Source organism: Malurus melanocephalus, unplaced genomic scaffold (genome assembly GCF_030028575.1).
Source record: "Malurus melanocephalus ecotype Western Australia unplaced genomic scaffold, MMel_1.1 scaffold_1255, whole genome shotgun sequence".
NCBI lineage: Eukaryota > Metazoa > Chordata > Aves > Passeriformes > Maluridae > Malurus > Malurus melanocephalus.
In genome coordinates, this window is record NW_026624487.1 from 25,098 (window position 1) to 43,418 (window position 18,321).

General features: G+C 49.2%; 1 protein-coding gene across 1 annotated transcript in view; it reads right to left on the reverse strand.

Moving 5' to 3' along the window:
- Positions 1-16,053, reverse strand: part of LOC130586687 (pre-B-cell leukemia transcription factor 3) — a gene marked incomplete at its 5' end in the record, with an annotated part of 21,811 nt that extends 5,758 nt beyond the window's left edge. Inside the window, 6 exons of the mRNA XM_057387568.1 lie at positions 1,837-1,926; positions 2,746-2,858; positions 3,983-4,148; positions 9,629-9,764; positions 11,383-11,573; positions 15,761-16,053. Of these exons, the coding sequence (XP_057243551.1) occupies positions 1,837-1,926; positions 2,746-2,858; positions 3,983-4,148; positions 9,629-9,764; positions 11,383-11,573; positions 15,761-16,053 (989 nt within the window). The remainder of the gene's footprint in view (positions 1-1,836; positions 1,927-2,745; positions 2,859-3,982; positions 4,149-9,628; positions 9,765-11,382; positions 11,574-15,760) is intronic.
- Between the last annotated feature and the right edge of the window lie 2,268 nt (positions 16,054-18,321).

Here is an 18,321-nt window from a genome sequence, read left to right on the forward strand (position 1 = left end):
AGAGTGCCAATGTGCCAGGATACCCCCAGCCACCACCCCTCAAACCCCACACCCAGCCTGCTCTGCGTTCATCTGTAAGGAACAGAGAGCCCTGAGCCGCTGCTCAGGGGAGAGCAGCCCGGTAATTATCTCCTCTGCAGACAAAACAGCAAACAGAGCAGCTTTACCCTGACAAACACACAGCTTTGGGTTTTCCCTTCAGCAGAATTAACGGCAGCACCAAGCTGTGCACCCCAAGGCTGAACCCCCACCGACACCATCCCCTGCTCACACTGAACAGGCAAAACCCTGCTCRAATGCAGAATTTTTATTTTGTAAAGATACGAGAATCTACTTAGAGAAAGAAAAACTCTTGTGCAGATATGAGTCTAAAGATATTCCATCTGAAGTAAACATCATTCCTCTTTTATCCAAATTTATAAACAACAAATGTACAATATTTTTACTCAGCTTGGCAGCTGGAGGAGAGGTTGTCAGCAAGCATTCTTTTTTTCAAATAAATTAATCCTTACTCTGGTGGTTTGAGATTATGCACTGTATTATACAACAGCGCCTTATCAGGCCTCATCAGTGAAGATGGAATTCATGTCTGTAAAATGCTGCAGGCAATCACAGTTTCATATTTTATCATGTTGATAAGGATATCGCAAATTCTCTGAAGCATTTCAAAACACTTAAATGAAAAAGGAGAAATGCAACTAAAAGGCTTTTTATATGGTTTGTTGTGGGTTATTATGAGTTATTTATAAACCCAAAAAGAAAGATTTGACATTTCAAATGTAAAAGATTTGAGTATTTAATGGTACTTTTTTCCCCTTACAATTGAACATCTTCAATCACATTTTAAATCATTAATATTTACTCTCATGGCAAGTGGCAGCTCAAAACGGGGGGAAAACCTCCCCTTCCCTGTGGTTGCAGCAGCTCACCCTGGGTGTCCCCATTCCCTTTCTCGTGGGTTCTTGGGGCTGCTCAGCCCCTGCACCCCAACCCACACCAGTTGGGAACCACCAGGACAAACCCTGTGATGGGGGATGGTCACTGCACTGGGAATTCTCTACAGGAATTTTAGAATCCATGAGTATGAAGGAAAACAAAGAAAAATCACCTCTCAAGCAAATACGAAACATTAAAAAAAAAAACAAACAAAGCACTAATTGTTGCAGCTGTAAGTGGGAGAAACAAGCTGGGTRTGAGGGATGAGCAGGCTGTGGGGTGTTCCATGCCAGCTCCATGCCTCAGGAAGAACACATCCCACACTGATTTATCCCRTKCTCAGCACAGCCCTGAGCCCAGCCYGGGCACTGTCACATCCCATCCCTTACGGCCATCGGGAGCACATTTAGCACCTCTCACCATCAGCCCATCATCCCTCAATTTACTGGCATCTGTTAGCCACACTGACTGCTTGCTCCTGTTTGGAGTAAGGAGGCCAAAGGTACGGCTCAAACCCAGGAAAAATGGGCACCCTGAAATGGCCAAAGGTGAATCAAAGTCTGTCAGAGCCCGTGCTGGTGTCTGGCACAGGCAGCAAGGACCCAGCAGAGCTCCCTGCCTGCCCATCGGGCCATGGGAGCCTCTCCAAGGCCTTTACCTTTTAACTCATAAGGCTGAAACAAATAAAAATTCAAACCATTTATAGGCACAGATCTGCAATTTCTCTCTTCTAACACTAACAAGCCTTACAGCTGCACCAAGGGCTGCTCTGTGGCTCATCCCCAAAGATGTGATATTAAACAACACGTTTGCACGAGCAATTAATACAGGTATTAATGACTGCATTTACCTGCCACTGTGCTTATGGCTCTCCAAACCACTGTTCCCCCAGGTACTCACATTTAAATTATGTGGACTGTACAGTGAATTTCCTCCCAAGCCATCATTGTATCCTCCCGTCTGATTGATAACATGACGCAGGGTATCCACCTTAAAGAGAGGGGAGACAGGATTCATCATTCCAAATCTATTAAAACATCATCACTTACAATAGGCAACATTTTGAATTATGTGAGCCAAAAGGGTTTAGCATCTTCTATGAAAGGCAAATTTATCAATCAAGACTGACTGGCAGAATTTCAACCAATCCGTGCCTGTTACAGCCCATACATCTCTGCTTCTCACACCACCAAACACAACTTCCTCCCGCTGCTCCTTCCCAAGTGTCTGCAGCAAAGTGCTGGCAATATTCTGTGTGTGCTGGCATGTTTGGAGGAGATGATGGTGTGTTACAGCACATAAACCATGGGGTCAGCCCTGCAGAGAGGACTGGAACAATGACTGACAATGAGGTGGATTGCAATAGCTCAGTCGGATGCGTTCTGACATTTAAGTAAATAAATAGATGAATGAATGAATTAATAAATAAAAGTTTGTCCAATAAATGAAAGAAAGATGGGAGGGGTTTTTTTTTTAAAGGGCAGGGAAGGAGGGAAGAAAGGAAAAAAAAGAAAGAAAATTTCACTGCATTTACAGTGTCCATGGAAGTCAGATGCACCCAATCCCATTCCATGAGCTCAAGCCAGAGCCGAATGCATTCACAAAGCTTAAAATTTCAATCAGAAAAAAATCACTCTTTCGTTTATATTTGTGAAATTCAATGCCGGGGTAAGAATAGGCCACATCCAGAAATATGCAGCCTCCACTCTGCAGCGAGGCCCAGACCAGTTAATAGAGCCAGAGTAAGGTGGAATTTTTAGCCCAAACCCTACCCTGCCAGAAAGGCCCTGCTGGGGGCATTTCTCCTACCTGTGACTGCACATTGGCTCCGACTTGGGACCCCTGGTAAGAATCCCCATTCAGACTCTGCATGTTCATGAACATGTCCCCAGAATTTGGGAGGTTAAAAGAACCAGAAGAACCTGGAAAGGAAAGAGTTAGGTAGCTGAATAACAGAGAGCTGCAAAAACATCACCTCGAGACCTGAGGGCAGGGGAAGGAGAAGCAGCAGGAGAGGAGAGGACAGGCAGAGCTCAGTGGAGGGGAAGAGGCTGCCCTGGCATGGGGTGAGTGTGCCCATGGGCACCCCATACCAGGCACCACATTGGGCAGGGGCTGCCCAGATCTCACCCTGAACCAGAGCACTGTGCTGGGCTCATTTGGAAATCCCTGCAGCCCAGGGCAGCTCTTCCCTCTGGAAGCCTGGACAACAACACTTTTCCATATCAGAGCTTTCTCCCTGAGGATCACTCCATCATGAGGTGTCACCACCAAATACTCATTTTGAGCCTGTGCTTCATGTTTCCTTCCAAAGGAAATGGCTGGCAGTTCCCAACTATGTGTTTTATTACTGTCAGGGTAGGAACCTTTTTCTTGCTTCCTTTTGATAAAGTCTTCTTTTCCCCGTGGTTCTCTATATGCTTTAAAAATTGTCCACACTAAGTCAGAGCAAAACTTGACTACAAATAGTGTCTGTTCTTGTGGCAACCTTTGCCCCTGGAGCCCAAAAGAGCAGCACCCCCCTCACTCACTCCCTGACTAATGCAATGTTCAGACTTGCAAAATGTCATCAACACACCAGCGAGACCTACAGCAGAATTCCAAATTTAAGTTCCATCCTTACATTTCTAATTGTAATATCAAGCATCCAGAGTTTAAACTCTAATTAGCACGTTAAAATATTCCTCTATTTCRTTGTTATCTTGACAATAAATTGAACAGTTCTACAAAACCAGACTTGGACCTCTGCCCCATTTTACATTCTTTTCAATGAATGAGAAAAAGCTTAAAGCAACTACAGAAACAAAGAAGGTTCCAGAAGGCTGAACCAGGCAGCTGCAGGAATTACATGGGCCCCACTCCACTCTCCTGTAGGGCTGTGGGAGCTTTKCTGGGACCACCCCCAGTGGTGCAAACTGCAGATCCTCGGGCTCCCCGTGCCGTGACTGGGGCTGCCCTGCCAAGRAGCTGCATCCTCCTCATCCCAACCGAGCTCACTGGGGCACAGAGAGCCCTTCAGGAGGCTCAGACACAGCGGGGTACGTACCAGAGTTTGGTGTGGTGGGGGAGTTGGTCTGGTTGTTCTGGACGGCCGCGGCCACGGCGTGCGCTGCGGTCACCGCCGTCTTTGCCGCGTACAGATTGGCTTCCTCCTGGAACTTGCCGATGTTCTTCTTGTACCTGATTCTCTTATTGCCAAACCAGTTGGACACCTGCAGTGGGGAGAGATGGGGAGGGTGAGGGACACAAAGGGCTTGGTGTGACAAAGCAGGATCTCTTTGAAATGTCCTGTTTGTCATATCTGCTCCAGGTAACTGAGCACTAACCCGGAGCAGTTAAACATCACCATGGAGCTGAGCAAGACCTGGCTGTGCTGTTCTGCTGGCAAACTGAGGCACAACGAGTGAATGATGACCACACGAACCCTGGAGCTTGCTGTACCACTGAGCACAGCATTGTCCCCCACCACCACTGGCCATTTGTCAAAAAAACTGGTGCGAGACCCCGAAAGCTGCTCAGGGGGCACCAGGGTCCGCTTGACTGAGGGCGAGCRGGCAGTGAGAGCAATTGTTCTTTATTTTTGGGCTGGAACGACCTTGGCAGCCCACTCACAGAATGGTGTTTGGTTGGCTGAAAATGAAAGGAATCATATAAATCAATAATGGCTGAAAAGTCACTTTGTCATCTCCCTTTGAAGATGCTGTACCGAAGCCAAGCTGGCTCCCAGGGCACTGGCTATTAACCCACACAGGGGTCACGGCTGGAGCCGCTCAGGAAAGTTCCTACAATCCTGCTTAGAGGCTTTGTTTAACTTCAGCTGCTGGAAAGGAGTTTCTAAATAACAAACCCAGTTTGGAACATGGACAATGGCCAACAYGGCTGAGATAAAATAACAACTGCAACAAGCCAGAGATAAAGGGCAGGGGACCAGTAATAGCCCAGTGCTTATCAGGCAGGCACAGCACGTGGCAGGGACTGGGGTCCAGTCACAGCACCCAGCTCAGGACCCTGCTGAGGCACGAATCAAACTCTGTATTTGATGCAGCACAGCTTTTGTTTAACCACAATTAAAGGAAAATCTCTGGCCTTTACCAGTAATRTGGAAGGTACCTTATACATCCTGCTCCCCTGATAATACTCCACTATATTCTATATATTGCACTTAATATCACCTTGTCAGTCAGAGAAGCAATAATACATTAATGAAACCCAGCAAATAATTATTGTGTACAATCAGATTATGCTTTATTAACAGTATCATAATTGAGGAATCTCTGCACATCAACTGTATTGTCCACGGATGTGCATGAGACCCCTCTGTTTATGCACGCTCCTGGACCAATCAAACAACAGCCATCACTAATAAAGGTTTATTTAATTCTCACAGTAAAATTTTAATATCACCAGCAGCCTGGGGAAGCCTCAATGAGTGGATTTGCTTGACATCAGATCGTTTCCATTCTGCTAGTCCCAATACTTCTTAATCTTTAATATCAAGGCAATTAAAATTAATGGCCACTCATCCAGAGCCACTGTGGGCAGTGTTTCCTTGACATCAATTGTTTGATGGGATTACCTAGAGGTTAAACTAACAAGCAAGGTTTAATTGGAAGCAATGAGAGGAGCAGGGCTCGTACGTTATGTTTAACCCGCACACCACATCTAAATGAATATCCAGAAATGTTCAACTCTTCCTGAGACTGAAACACACACAAACCCTGCACGGAATTGGGGCTGCAGAGGAGCCACAGCACCCCAGGGTGCTGCAGTCCCTGTCTCTGTGCCCAAGAGAAGATGGGGATGCAGGCACAGGGACCCAGCCCTGTGCTCACCCCAAACATGGAAGTTTTCTCCATCATGAGCTGCCTCACAACAYATTTTTCATTAAAACAAACTATCTATTCACATAAAAAAAAAACAATGAGCATCTTTCTCCTCCTGATCATTGAAGGCCAATTAATTAATTGGGCTTAATTGTATATTACATTCCAAACAATACTGTTGCACTTATTTATCATGTTAATTGCAATGTTAAATAAAAAGACAATAAWTTATTACTGAAATCATCAAGATGCCTAATGTGGGATTTGGGCTGGGGCAGGCCTGCCTGGTATCTCCAGAGTGGCTGATTTCCTGGGATAAATCAGTGCTCATTGGGCAAAGAGGCAGCTGACATGAGCATTGCTGCTGGAATTAGGCAACTACAGATTGAGGGATCATGGAAATCTTTCCATTGTGGTTCCATGTTTGTAGCACAGAGTCTGTTCCACAATCTATGACCTAAACCCAAGAATTTTACCTCCAGATCTATTTCATTATGCTGTATTCATGATTTCATTATTTTTTCCTTGCTTCCCACATGAAATCCAGGGGTAAGAGCCCCTCCATCCACAGTTTTCCCTGCACAAAAACACTCAGAAAATGCARGGGCCAGAGGGGTGCTGGATGCAGCCTCCGTTCTGTAAAGCAATGTTAAATTGTCAACCCCATCCTTCTTTTGTTTGGAGCAGTGAAAGATGCTATTGCTGTACCCCACTGTCCCACTCTCAGCACTGGCTGTGCCCTCTCTCCAGCCCTTGTGATGGGCATTTGTGACACCCTGAAAGAGGCTCATCTGCAAAAGTATAAAACATCAGCCTCGCAGCCACGTAGGAGAGAACAGATGATACACTTTATCTCCCTCCAACATGTGTTGATGGGGTAGCTCTAAATTACAGCCAACAATTTTCTCTGCTAAGGACATTTTTTTCCCCAGAATTACCTTTCCCACACTCTTAAAAATGAAATTGTGTGAGGTGTTCATCTTAATAAATAGTTTGTCTTTATGCTTTTCTTGAAAAACCTTCTCATTCTACATATTATTTTAAACACCAATATCAAAAGTGAAACCATCGATCTCCCAGCTGCAATGAAACCATTCTGGGAGACAATTTTCTCTGCAGCTCAGTAAAGTGCCATGGCAGCAGGATTTCCAGTCAGTGGCTTAATCTGGGGGGAGGATGACCCAAAACACTCACTAATTAAGTGTTTGAGAGAGAAGATGTTCTGCCACGAACGTGCCCCCAGCATGTACAAGGCACTGACAGTACAAGAGAGAAACACTTGGGATCATCGTTAGGAGAGGCTCCAGAGGAGCCTGGTTCAGCCAGGGGAAGGACAAAACCTCTTCATCAAAGATGAGCCAACAGCTCCAGAGTTTCCAAAGCCATCTCTGAGTGTTATTGATTCCTTTTTCCAGCTCTTTGCCCCTCCRGGGTGTTTGCAGCACAGGAGGTAAATGGGGCATGGTGACAAGCACAGCAATGTCCAAGGGACACTTGGTCAAGGCTGAAAATATGCACACTTAGAGATCTTTTCTGAAAGCCCTGAGCTTCCTCAGATGCCATTGTTTGTTCCCTGTGATGCTGCTCCTGCCAGGGTTCCAATGGCTGCTCAATTCACCCTGAGCTGTGCATTGCATGCTCTGAGTTCTGCAGTGTGTGGGGTGCTCTGCTCTGCTCAGAGCTCTTCTGCTGCACAGCCTCAAAAACATACACCCTGCTCTATAGCCAGGAGAGGCCATGCCATCCACACCAGCTTAAAGAAACTAAAAATTCTTCAGGTTTGGTTAATGAATTGGGAGAGATAAAATGAGAAAGAGCCCACCAAACCTACTGAAAAGCTGTTCCCTCTGCACCCACCAGTGAATCGTGCCTGGCAGGGAAGTGSTTAGTGATCCTGCCAAGTGGACAGTTAAAAAGCTCCATCTAGATAAGGCTGAAGTGACTGAAGGAAATGAGATAGACCATTTGAGAAGCCATAACTGATTGCTTCTAGTGCTAATAGATCTGATTTCTTTCTTAATTGGTTGTTTGATAAGATTTAATGTATATGCTCTAGAATGAAATAAAAGGCAAGCAGATGGTCCAACAACCCAGCAATGGCACAGAGCCTGTGACAGGAATATAGGTTTGTCTTTAATATTTGATAGAGACATGAATTAGTTGTTTCTTGAATGCATTAGGAAGTCTGAGTGAGTGATGGGAGTAGCTGCATTGTAGAAGTGTCCACAGCAGCCTCAGCCTTGCTGGGTGACATTACCAGCCTGGTGCAAGGACAGTGCTACCCACTCACCCTGGTACCAGGGCTGGGCCCTCGGCCATGGCTGGAGCTTCACTCTGGCAAGATCTATAAATGACTTAGAAAAGCTCGGGATGAGATGGGAAAGCCTGGAAATAGGGCCACGTATCATCTAMTGGGAGAGAGCACGTATGAGAGAGAGGGATGCCTGTGATCAGCTGCTTGCTTGAGTGGCTGATGGATCTGCTCTTACAGTTAAGAGCATGAACAGCATGGATATCCTAATTTTTGATTTCCAAAGGCACCTCGAAAAGCTGTGTGGCACAACTGCAGGGTCAGTTGGTATTTCTAGGCCAAACTTCCTGCCCAYCAGCACAGCTATTTGTCAGTGGAATGGGAGAAACTGCCTCCATCTCCATCCTGCACCTTCCCCAGGCACTGAGCACAGGGGTTCCCACCCTGCTCAGAGTGTGGTATGTGCAGCTGAGGAGACAGCAAAGCACACAAACATGTCCTGGGGCAGCTCTGGGGGCATCCAAAATCAAATAACTCCAAATTCGGAGCTGGGCAGCCTTTCATTTGAAAGTCTTCAATAAAGTGCCTGAATTTTTCATGCTTTCAATGGAGACCTATAAAGTAAATCTCAACTCTGGTCGTAATTATAAAGCTAAAGGTTGCATTGTTAATAATGCCAATAGTGCAGCCTGCAATCATTAATAGTTAACACACGTGCTGCAGGCACTGTTCCTCTCAGGACCTGAAATATTGATAAGGGAGCTGAGGGAGGAATGGGCTGGCTGGAGAACTTGGAAACTTCCAGGACACTTCACTGCCCCCCAAGTTCAACTTCTTCTCCTTGTACAGCCAGATTTTTGTTGGAATAATTGGGTTTCTATCAAACATGCAGGCCACACAGAACACAAAGTGGTGTTTTGCTTTTTAAACCGCCTGGTGAAGGAAAACTTGATGGTTTCATCAGGCTGAGCACTGCTGAGAGACCCCAGTCTGAGCTGGACAGGTACTTTGGCCCACAGAAAGCAGCCACAGCCAAAAATGGCACAATCCTGACTGGGGAGATGCTGCATTTCTTGCATTAACTTCACAGGAACAGCTGTTACATGTGGTAAAAGGAGCAATGTGCCTAATGCAGTTTTGCCACAGAGAAGCCACTCGAGTCACTTCAGTGTAACTAGAGGCTGAATTTCTGGTTGGCTTAGARAAACAATTTTGAGCAATCAAAGAAATTTGGATCTATAATGATAGATCCTAAATTTGTCAATAAACTGTCCTTTCCCCAAAATCCTGGTCAGCTGTAAYGAGTTCAGAGCAGAGCAAGACTCAACCTCACTGGTTGAGTTTTTTTTTGTCTTCTCCTCTGTGCACAGCACCTTTGTACTCCAGCACAGCCTCAGCCATCAGGGACATGCTGCCTTTCCTGCAGAGCTCAGCCATGTCCCATTGCCCTCAAACCTCCTCATGGCCAACACACCAATATGAAGGGCTCAGAGGTGCTTTGGGCAGGCTCTGCTTTGTTCCACTTCCCTCCACTGGAACCACCTCAGAGCCTGGGGGAGACAGCAGCATCACAAACCTGACAGACTATGGGGTGCAGGGAAACCTCCCTGATGCTTACCTGTGATACTGTGATGCTGCATTTCTTTGCCAGCTCTTCTTTGGCTTCTTCACTGGGGTAGGGATTACTGAGGTGGGAGTAAAAATACTCGTTCAAGATTTCCGTGGCTTGTTTACTGAAGTTACGCCTTTTCCGTCTGAAATGAGAAATGGAAAACCACCACTGTTCCTCCAGATGCCAGCAGGGTTGGATGGGGGCAGCAGCCCACATTTCACAGCCTGTGCTGCAGCACAGAGCAACACAGGGAGCTATCCTGGCACCCTGATCCCTTTGGGCACCCCAACACCACGATCTGCACCCAGCCCTGCAGGGYTCTGGACTCTGCCTCCAGCTTAACACCCCAAACTCGCCACGGGGCTCATGCCATGGGGGCACAGGCCACGGTGCAGCCTCTCTGCATCTCCTCCACACCCACTGGGTACACAGCCCACCCAAAACTCCAGGCCACAGAGCCCCTCAATGCCAGCAGCAGCCTGGCAGAGCTCCTTGCCCTGGTTCCCTCCTGCACAGGTCAGCTGGGTCCCCACTCAGCTCCCCAGGGTGAGCACAGGACAGGGCAGGGCAAGGGTGCTGATGTGTCCTCACATGGCCCTCCCTGAGCTAATTGGCTTCCAACAGCAAGKGGATTTCAGCCTTTGCAGGTAAAACCCATCTGTGTTCCCTCCTGCCATGGGCTGCAGGGCTCTGGCCTGGGACAGACACCAAGTGTGTCACCTTGCCAGAGCACCCGCACACGCTGTGGCCACCAGAAGCCACCAGAAGCCATCAGCCCTCGCCATGGTGGCAGYGCCTGCACAGCTGCAGTGCCATCCCTGTGTGCCAACGGCTGCTCTCCTTCTGCAGAACATTGGAAAGCTCCTGTTGAACATTTCCTCGGAGCTGCTTCCCCCAGGGCTGTTGCAATCAGCACTGGTGCCCCAGGCCCTCCGCAGCCAAGCGCAATCCCCAGTGTGCCCTTGCAGAGTATCAGAGTATAACTGTGCTGATCCTGGAGCAGCAGCCTCCCTCCCTAGAGCTATGTTTATCTCATTACTATGCTTCCGCTCATTTTGCCTTATTTACCTTCCTCCTTTTTAAAGAAATCACTTTAAAATGTACATCTGCAGGCTCTACCTTTGCGTTCCTGGAGCTCTCCATAGACATCTCCTCCAACTGCCTGCAATTACCCTGATTTCCCACACCTGCCAGTGACCTCCTTGTTAATAACATTATTTTGGTCTTGTTTAGCTSCTCACAGCTTTCAGGTGTGAAGCGTGAGCTGCTGGAGGAGGGAGCTCTGCATGGTGCCTGCTGCTCCTCCCCGTTGTGCCTGGCTCCACTCCTGCTCTGCCTCGGGCCCTGCCAGCTGCCAGAGCCCTGCTCTGCACAGAGCCCTGTGAAGGGGATGGGTATCACCATCCCACCTCATCAGGCTTCAAAACAAATCCACTTTGGCTCAAAACCCCCTCCCAATCACAGTCTGCCTCCCAGCAGCCCRCTCAGGTGGGCCCTGGGACAGGCTCTGAGCTCCAACAGTGAACCAGGAGCTGGGGCAAACAAGCCCAGTCTTTGCACTAAAATATGCAGAAAAGACCTTGCTGTTTGTGAAAGCCCATTGCATAGGGGGTCCCATCCACAGATGTGGATGAAGGCTTTTGTTGACAGACTCACCCCTGCTGCCATGGGACACCAGTCACATCAAGCCATGCTCTCCTGGGCGCCCAGAAATTACTGCTTTCCCCCAAAAGAGACAGCAGCACTTGCCTCTGCCTTACCTGGCATCAAGGAACCTYGATCTTAAAATCATTACTGCTTCACAAGTGCTTTGTTTGAGCTGCATCTGGATGGAGCTGAACTTTCGATGAATGATGCCCACCATCCTTTCAATCTCCTTGGGAGAAATGGGACGTGTCCGGCTCTGTTCTCTGAGGAGGTTCATTACATGTGTGGTAAATTCATTACATGCCTGTGGAGGAAGAAGAGGCTCAGACAGGGGTTTGTGCCATCCCACGRGGACACGAGCTCTGTCTGAGCTGCTGTTGGGAGAAGGCAGCGCTGGGGAACCTTTGCATGGCCCCACATTTGCATGGCCCCATCCCCTCTGCACATGTGGCCACAGGATCCACACACCCTGTCCAGGAGAGCTGAGTGACCATGGCACTGCCTCTGCCATGGAGCCCTTTCCCCATGCCCATGGCCACAGGATCCACACACCCTGTCCAGCCAGGAGAGCTGAGTGACCATGGCACTGCTCCTGCCATGGAGCCCTTTCCCTGTGCCCATGGCCACAGGATCCCCCACACCCTGTCCAGGAGAGCTGGGGCAGCCAGGAGAGCTGAGTGACCATGGCACTGCTCCTGCCATGGAGCCCTTTCCCCGTGCCCATGTCCCCATCAGATCCCAGTGCAGAGGAGCAGTTGAGGCAGTGCAGGCAGGAGCAGGGTATGAATAGGAACCCACACAGAACCCACACACCTCACAGGAGATGGGCAATGCTGGCCAGGGCAGCCCTGAGCTCTGAGCCCTGCACACCGAGGAACTGAGACCTTTCTGAGCACCTTTTGTGGGTTCCAGTGCCACTGTGCCCCAGCCTGGCCTGTGCTGTGTGCCCGCAGCATTCCCAGACTTGACTGTGGTCGCAGCCCTTCATTCCCAAACTGTGACATGCTGATATAAACCTCAGGTGACACCACCAGCAGGAATCAATCCCCTGGTCTGAGCTCTGCACATCCAAGCAGCCATCACATTGCTGTCCTGCCTTTCCTTTGCAGGCTGGAACCTGCCAAAAAYTCTGCTAGCTCCCCTCTTCCCTCTAAAGCTGGGCTTCAAAATATCTACATAATAGGTCTGACGTATTTTCAAGGATTCACCAACATTTCAATAGATTATGTGAGGGAAAGAGTTAAAAGTGAAAAGTTTATGCATCTAAAAACTCATAATTTCCTATAACATTTGCTGAACGTCTCACAACTTATTAAGTGAAGCCATCTATGAATGCAAATGCTGATTAGCAATTTGGCAATAGCCCAACATTCGCAGAATTCACATAGCTTTTCTTTAAACCAGTAGTTCATACATGATTAATTAGAACATCTCATTTATGTAGTGTGCACTTTAGCTCATTACTCTAAGTAAAATTCGTTAAGTATTTACATTTAGATAATTAAAATCTGGGTACACCCTTAAGAAAGATGCATACACTTCAGGCAAAGTGATTTTTTTTTTCTTTACACTACTGAAAGTAAATTACAGGCTAATTTACATCCTTGCAGCACCCATTGGAGGCAGTGCTTGGCGAGGCTGGGCGACCCTGGGCAGAGCCATTCTCCTGCCATGCTGAGGGCACAGAGCATGGGGCACATCCTCACTTTCCATCAGTATATTCTCCTTTTTTCATCAGGGCACAGCCCAAGCAAGCAAAAGTTGATGTCCAGCCCTCCAATGATGGCAGGAGCACCAGCTTTGGCTCACCCTGCACAGAAGGGAAGGGGACACAGGTACCAAAATGCAGCAGCTGAGATCACACAGCAGCTCTGACTGTTCCAAAATGCAGCTGAACCCAAGAATTCAGCACGGGATGGACATTCCAGGTACGCAGCTTGCTACAAGCTCCCTTGCTTTCAGATCCCAGGAATCAATTTTAAAGTACAATAAAAYTGGCAACTGTTGCATTRGAAATATTTTCAGGTRCGTCTCTTCTATAAGAGAYACAATATCAAAAAGYGGACATTSAAAAGAAAAAAATCAGTTTCTTGCTTTCAAGAAGCAAAAACCTTTCCCTGACTTTACTTCAGTTGCCTGATGAGACTGTTTTGGCTACAATTGCTTGGAGAGGCTGAGTTGAATTCATCTCCCCAGCAGCTCCCCTGCACAGAGCTGCCTCACACAGCACAGTGGGGGAAGCTCAGAACACTCTGATGCTTTGTCTTGTTTCTCTTGTTTATTTATAGCGTCCGAGCTACTTGATCCCTTTTCCAGGACTATTTTTCAGGCCTCTGCTTGGTGCCTGAGACATTATTAATAATGTCAGGTTATAAGTGATGGCCTTGTTAACCTGCTCAGAAACCTTGTAGGGGCAGGGATGCTCCTGCTGCCTCAGTGCTTCAYCACGTCTGTGCAGGAAAAAGAGAGGAAATGGCCCAAAACAATGTTCAGGGGCAGGGTGGCACCAGTGCCCTGTGAGGCTGGTGGTGGCTTCTGAGCTGCCACACTTCACCCAACCGGGGGTGAATTCAGGAGACATCTGTGAACTTGGGAAGTGGGTTCCCAGCTGCTCCGGGAGGCCTGGGACCCTTACAGTACTTTTGCCTACAGCAAAAAATGTATTTCAGTGTAATTACAGCAGATAGCTTTCAATATGTCATCTCTGTTATAGGAGCTGTAAATTATGGAGGCGCTGCCTGTGCGTGGCCATTTCTCCCGGCGCCCGGCAAGGGAGCGCTGGCTGATGGCGTGACACACTTTCCATTTCTCTTTCTCTTTTTTTTTCTTTTCCCTGAGTGCATTCCCCTGACTGGCAACAAATATCAGGATCAAACTCTGCATGGAAAGTGTCTCCAGGAGGGCACTCTGGTCCTGCTGCCATGGGATGGCAGGGATGGTAGGGATGAGAGGGGTGGCAGGATGGATGGATGGCAGGGTGGCAGGGATGGCAGGGGTGGCAGGGATGGCAGGGATGTGGGGGGATGGCAGGGGTAGCAGGGTGGCAGGGATGGCAGGGGTGGCAGGGATGGCAGGGATGGCAGGGATGGCAGGGATGGCAGGAGCGGCTCTGTGGCACACACAGGTGCCCAGCGTTTCTCCCCGCTGCAGGAGCGCTGCTGCCTCCCAGAACCTGCAGTGCCAGAGGCTCAGATGCCAAGGCCTGGCTGCCTCTCGGGCACTGTGGTGAGACAAACTGGCAGGAGACAGTTTGCTGCCAGGCTGGGAAATGATCACCCGTCTGTTGAGCAGACGTGGCTGGGTGTCAGGATCCACGGGGAAGCCTGCATGTCGCATCCTCTGCTCTACCTCTCCCTCCTGCTCCAGCAGCACTTGAGCATCCTCCAAAATTTCCTGTGGTGTGGACGGATGGCTGTGACATTTCAGCTGAAACCTTTGTAAATGGAGCTACAGGGCAAAAAATGCTCCTGCTTCCCCCACGTCATTAAACTTATTAGAGTGCAAGGATGTTTGCCAGGAACTGAATACAAGCACTGAGCTGCCGCCACTGTGGCCCAGATCTGCCTGCAGCCTGTGTCCCTGTGCCTGTGASACACACTGCTGCTGGGTGGGGCTGGTTAATGTGACAGCCACCACCATCCCAGTGCCACAACTGCAGCTGGCACGGCCAGGAGAGCCCAGGGCACCACACGGGGGTATTGGAGCCTTGGGGAGTCAGGGGAGAACAGATTTGCACAAGGACCCTGACAGGTGTTTGCTCAGTTATTTGTTCACCACTTGAACAGCRCAGTGATAGAGACAGCACAGATGAGGAGGCAGTGCCACTGGCACCCAACACACACYGTGCTGCTGGCACCTGCCAGCATGTGGCAAATATTCTCAGTGCCAGTGGCAAACGTGTCCTCAGGTCCCAGCAGTGAACWCAAACCCACAGGTCTCTGCAGCACAGTCTCCACTGCAAAGACAGCACATGCTGTCACCTCCTGCAGCAGGATTTCCCCAGCTCCTGTCCAAAGCCTGGGCCCATGCCCCACTGCCCACTCCCTTCCAAACTGCACCATCCAACCTGCCATGGCTGAGTCCTGTGCCAGGCTCCTGCCACCTGCTCCAGGAGCCTGTGGGCTGACATGGCCAATGTCTGCCCGTGATGCCAGGCTKGCCAGAGCCAGCTGTGTGGTCACAGGGCAGAGAGAGAGGGACACTGAGTGACTGATGCCTCTCCTCCTCTCTGCCCCTATGGGCTGGGCAAAGGGGAGAAACATGGGCTGGGGTGCTGCTCTTGTGCCATTACAGCCAACAGAACACACTCAGGCATGCAAGACACGGGTCCTGGCTCCAGCCAGAGGCTCCTCAGAGCCCGACAGACTCCCATCATGGGCAAAGGGGTGGGGAAAGGGAAGAGGGATGTGGGCAGAGCAGGCAGTGGCAGGCACTGGCAAGCAGAGGAGAGCAGTATCAGGTACACAAACAAGTGAGAAGCTGATGTCTGACCTGTTCATATTTCTCCAGCTCTGTGTGATAGATTTGTCTGATCTGGGTCAATTTGGCTCTGTAATCTGAGTGTTCAATAGAGTTATCTGAAGACCCTCCAGAGGCTGCTGCGGCTGCGGCTGCTGCCGCCGATCCCCCACCTTTCTCCGGACCCGAGACTCCTTCTGCCAGAAGCATATTGTCTAGTCTCATTAGCTGAGGGTCGGGAGGGTCCTCCTCCTGGGCTCCTCGGATGCTCAAACCTTGGGCACAAAAGAGAGAACAAGAGAAAACACAAGTCAGTATTTCTGCATCTGCCCRGGCACTGCCCGCTCACTGTGTGCCCGCCACAAACCCTCTGTGACACCCACCAGCCTGGGCACCACGGGCACAGCTGTACCCTGCCCTGCCTGCAGCACCCCACGGGACATTTAAAATCTGAGTTTTGGTTTAAATTGTGGATTTCTAACATGCTGCTCAGTCAGCAGCTTCTCTGCACCCTATAGATCAGAGCTGACAAATTGTAAGTGAATCAGGTCAGGCCAGGCTGGTGCCAGCTGCACCGAAAAGGAAGTTTAGAAATAATTACAGCCGTACAAACCCACCAGAGCCACAGCYTCTTGAATCAACATTTTCATCAGAGGCTTCAGGCAGCACGTGCCTCCCAGCCCAATTAACCTCTCCAGCTCTGTTCCAGGGCGAGTGTTTGTGCTGCAGCCACAGCAGCTCCTGGGTGTGCACGGGTTCACAGGGTGCCTGTGCTGGTCCCTGCTCCTGGAGCTCCCAGCAGCTGTGCCAGATGTGCCAGCACAGCTGCCAGCATGAGCTGGGCACAGCAATGTGCTCCCTGTGCTCTGGGAACAGCACAGGGATCCTGCACTGACTGTCCCAAGCTGGGACAGGGACAGCCCACTGGCCAGCCTTCCAAAAAACAGCATTAATTTCACTCTGAAATACATATTCTAAACCTGTCACCTTCATTTAAAATGATAATTCCATATAATTCCATGGGAATAATAAAAATGTCTCATCAACTCTTTCAATTATCTCTGTTGCCTGTTGAGATGTCCACAGGCACAGGCTGATGTTGCACACATTGTCCCAGCGTGTCCCTGTGTGTTGGGGACAGCCCTGGCACGGCTCAGGCCACCCGTGCTGCAGCCAGGAACGGGGATGCCACATTTGTGGGTCCCTGCAGCAAGGATTTCCTGGCCATAACACAGAGGGGACATCCCTAGTGAGCTGATCCCTCATTTGTCACACTTCTCCTCYGCTCTGCAGCCAGCATGTTCAACAACGTCCTGATTTTAATCCRCTCAAGCTCTCCTTCCCTTCTCATCAATGATTTCTTCAATCTCATCATTGATTTCATTCAAATAAAATGATTCTCTTTTAGCTTTTGGACCCTTTCTGAGTCCATGTTTACTGTGCTCTGTTCCAGCTGCTTTTCCTCAGCTGAATTGTTGCCTTTGTTATGGAGCTCATCTCCCTCACAGTATCCCAGCACAGTCCCACTCTGCTCCCAAAYGCAGATGCATGGCCAAAACCTGCAGCAAGATAACTTGATACAATCGCTGTGATTTCTGCATAATGCACTTCCACCAACAGGGCAAAGTGAGAGGACTTTGTCCACAGTGACACAACACATCCAGACTCAAATTAACATTCCAAATCCCCAACCCTTCTCTATACCCCTGACACAGAAGCGAGTGGCCTCCAGGTTTAACAGCAGGAGCTGCACTGAGGCTGCAGGAGCCAGCAAAGGGCCTGGAGCACAACAGGAAGGAGCTCAGACCATGAGGACAATGACAAAGCCACTCAGGTGTTTGGCACGCAAGCCAGCGTGTCTCTACTGGCACAGGGGTGGCACAGTGTTCATCTTGATCCTAAACACCACTCCCAYGTCCAGAGCATCCCATCCTCGAGCCCGAGGACACCCACAGACAAAGGCATGACACAGTGTGTGTGCAGACACAACATTTATCCTGCCCTGAGTGAGACACATCACTCATTTGAATGGCAAAGCCACGAGCTGATTAACTAATTCTAACAAGAATTAAGCTGTGTGTTAATTCAGAGCTTTCCTTATGAACTATATGAAGCAGATCAGCACAACTAATAGTGTCTGGTGTCCCTGGGGGCAGGGGACTGCAAAACTGATGAACTCTCTGTCACCAGTGAGACACATGGMTCGGCACAGCAGCCCCTTGGCTGCAGGTCGAACACTCCCAACGTGTCTGGGAAGGAGCCAGAGCATCTCCCAGGCCCTCAGCACACAGGAACATTCTGCTGTAGGCCGGCAATAAAGCTGCTCCTAGCAGCACCTGCCTTTATAAATTACTCTCCATTTGAATACACTAGTAATATATGTATTTTTTGACATATAAGCTCACACTCGGTGGCCATTGTTTCCCTCTTTTATCCCTCACTCTATCACCCTGTGAGTTTATTACTGTTTAGCTCACTGACCTTTCAATGCATCGAGGAATTAAGGTGCAGCACGGACGGGAAAGAACACAACAATACATCACTCCCAGCGGAGCCACCGGCGCCAACAGCGCGGAGGGGACAGACCTGGGGCA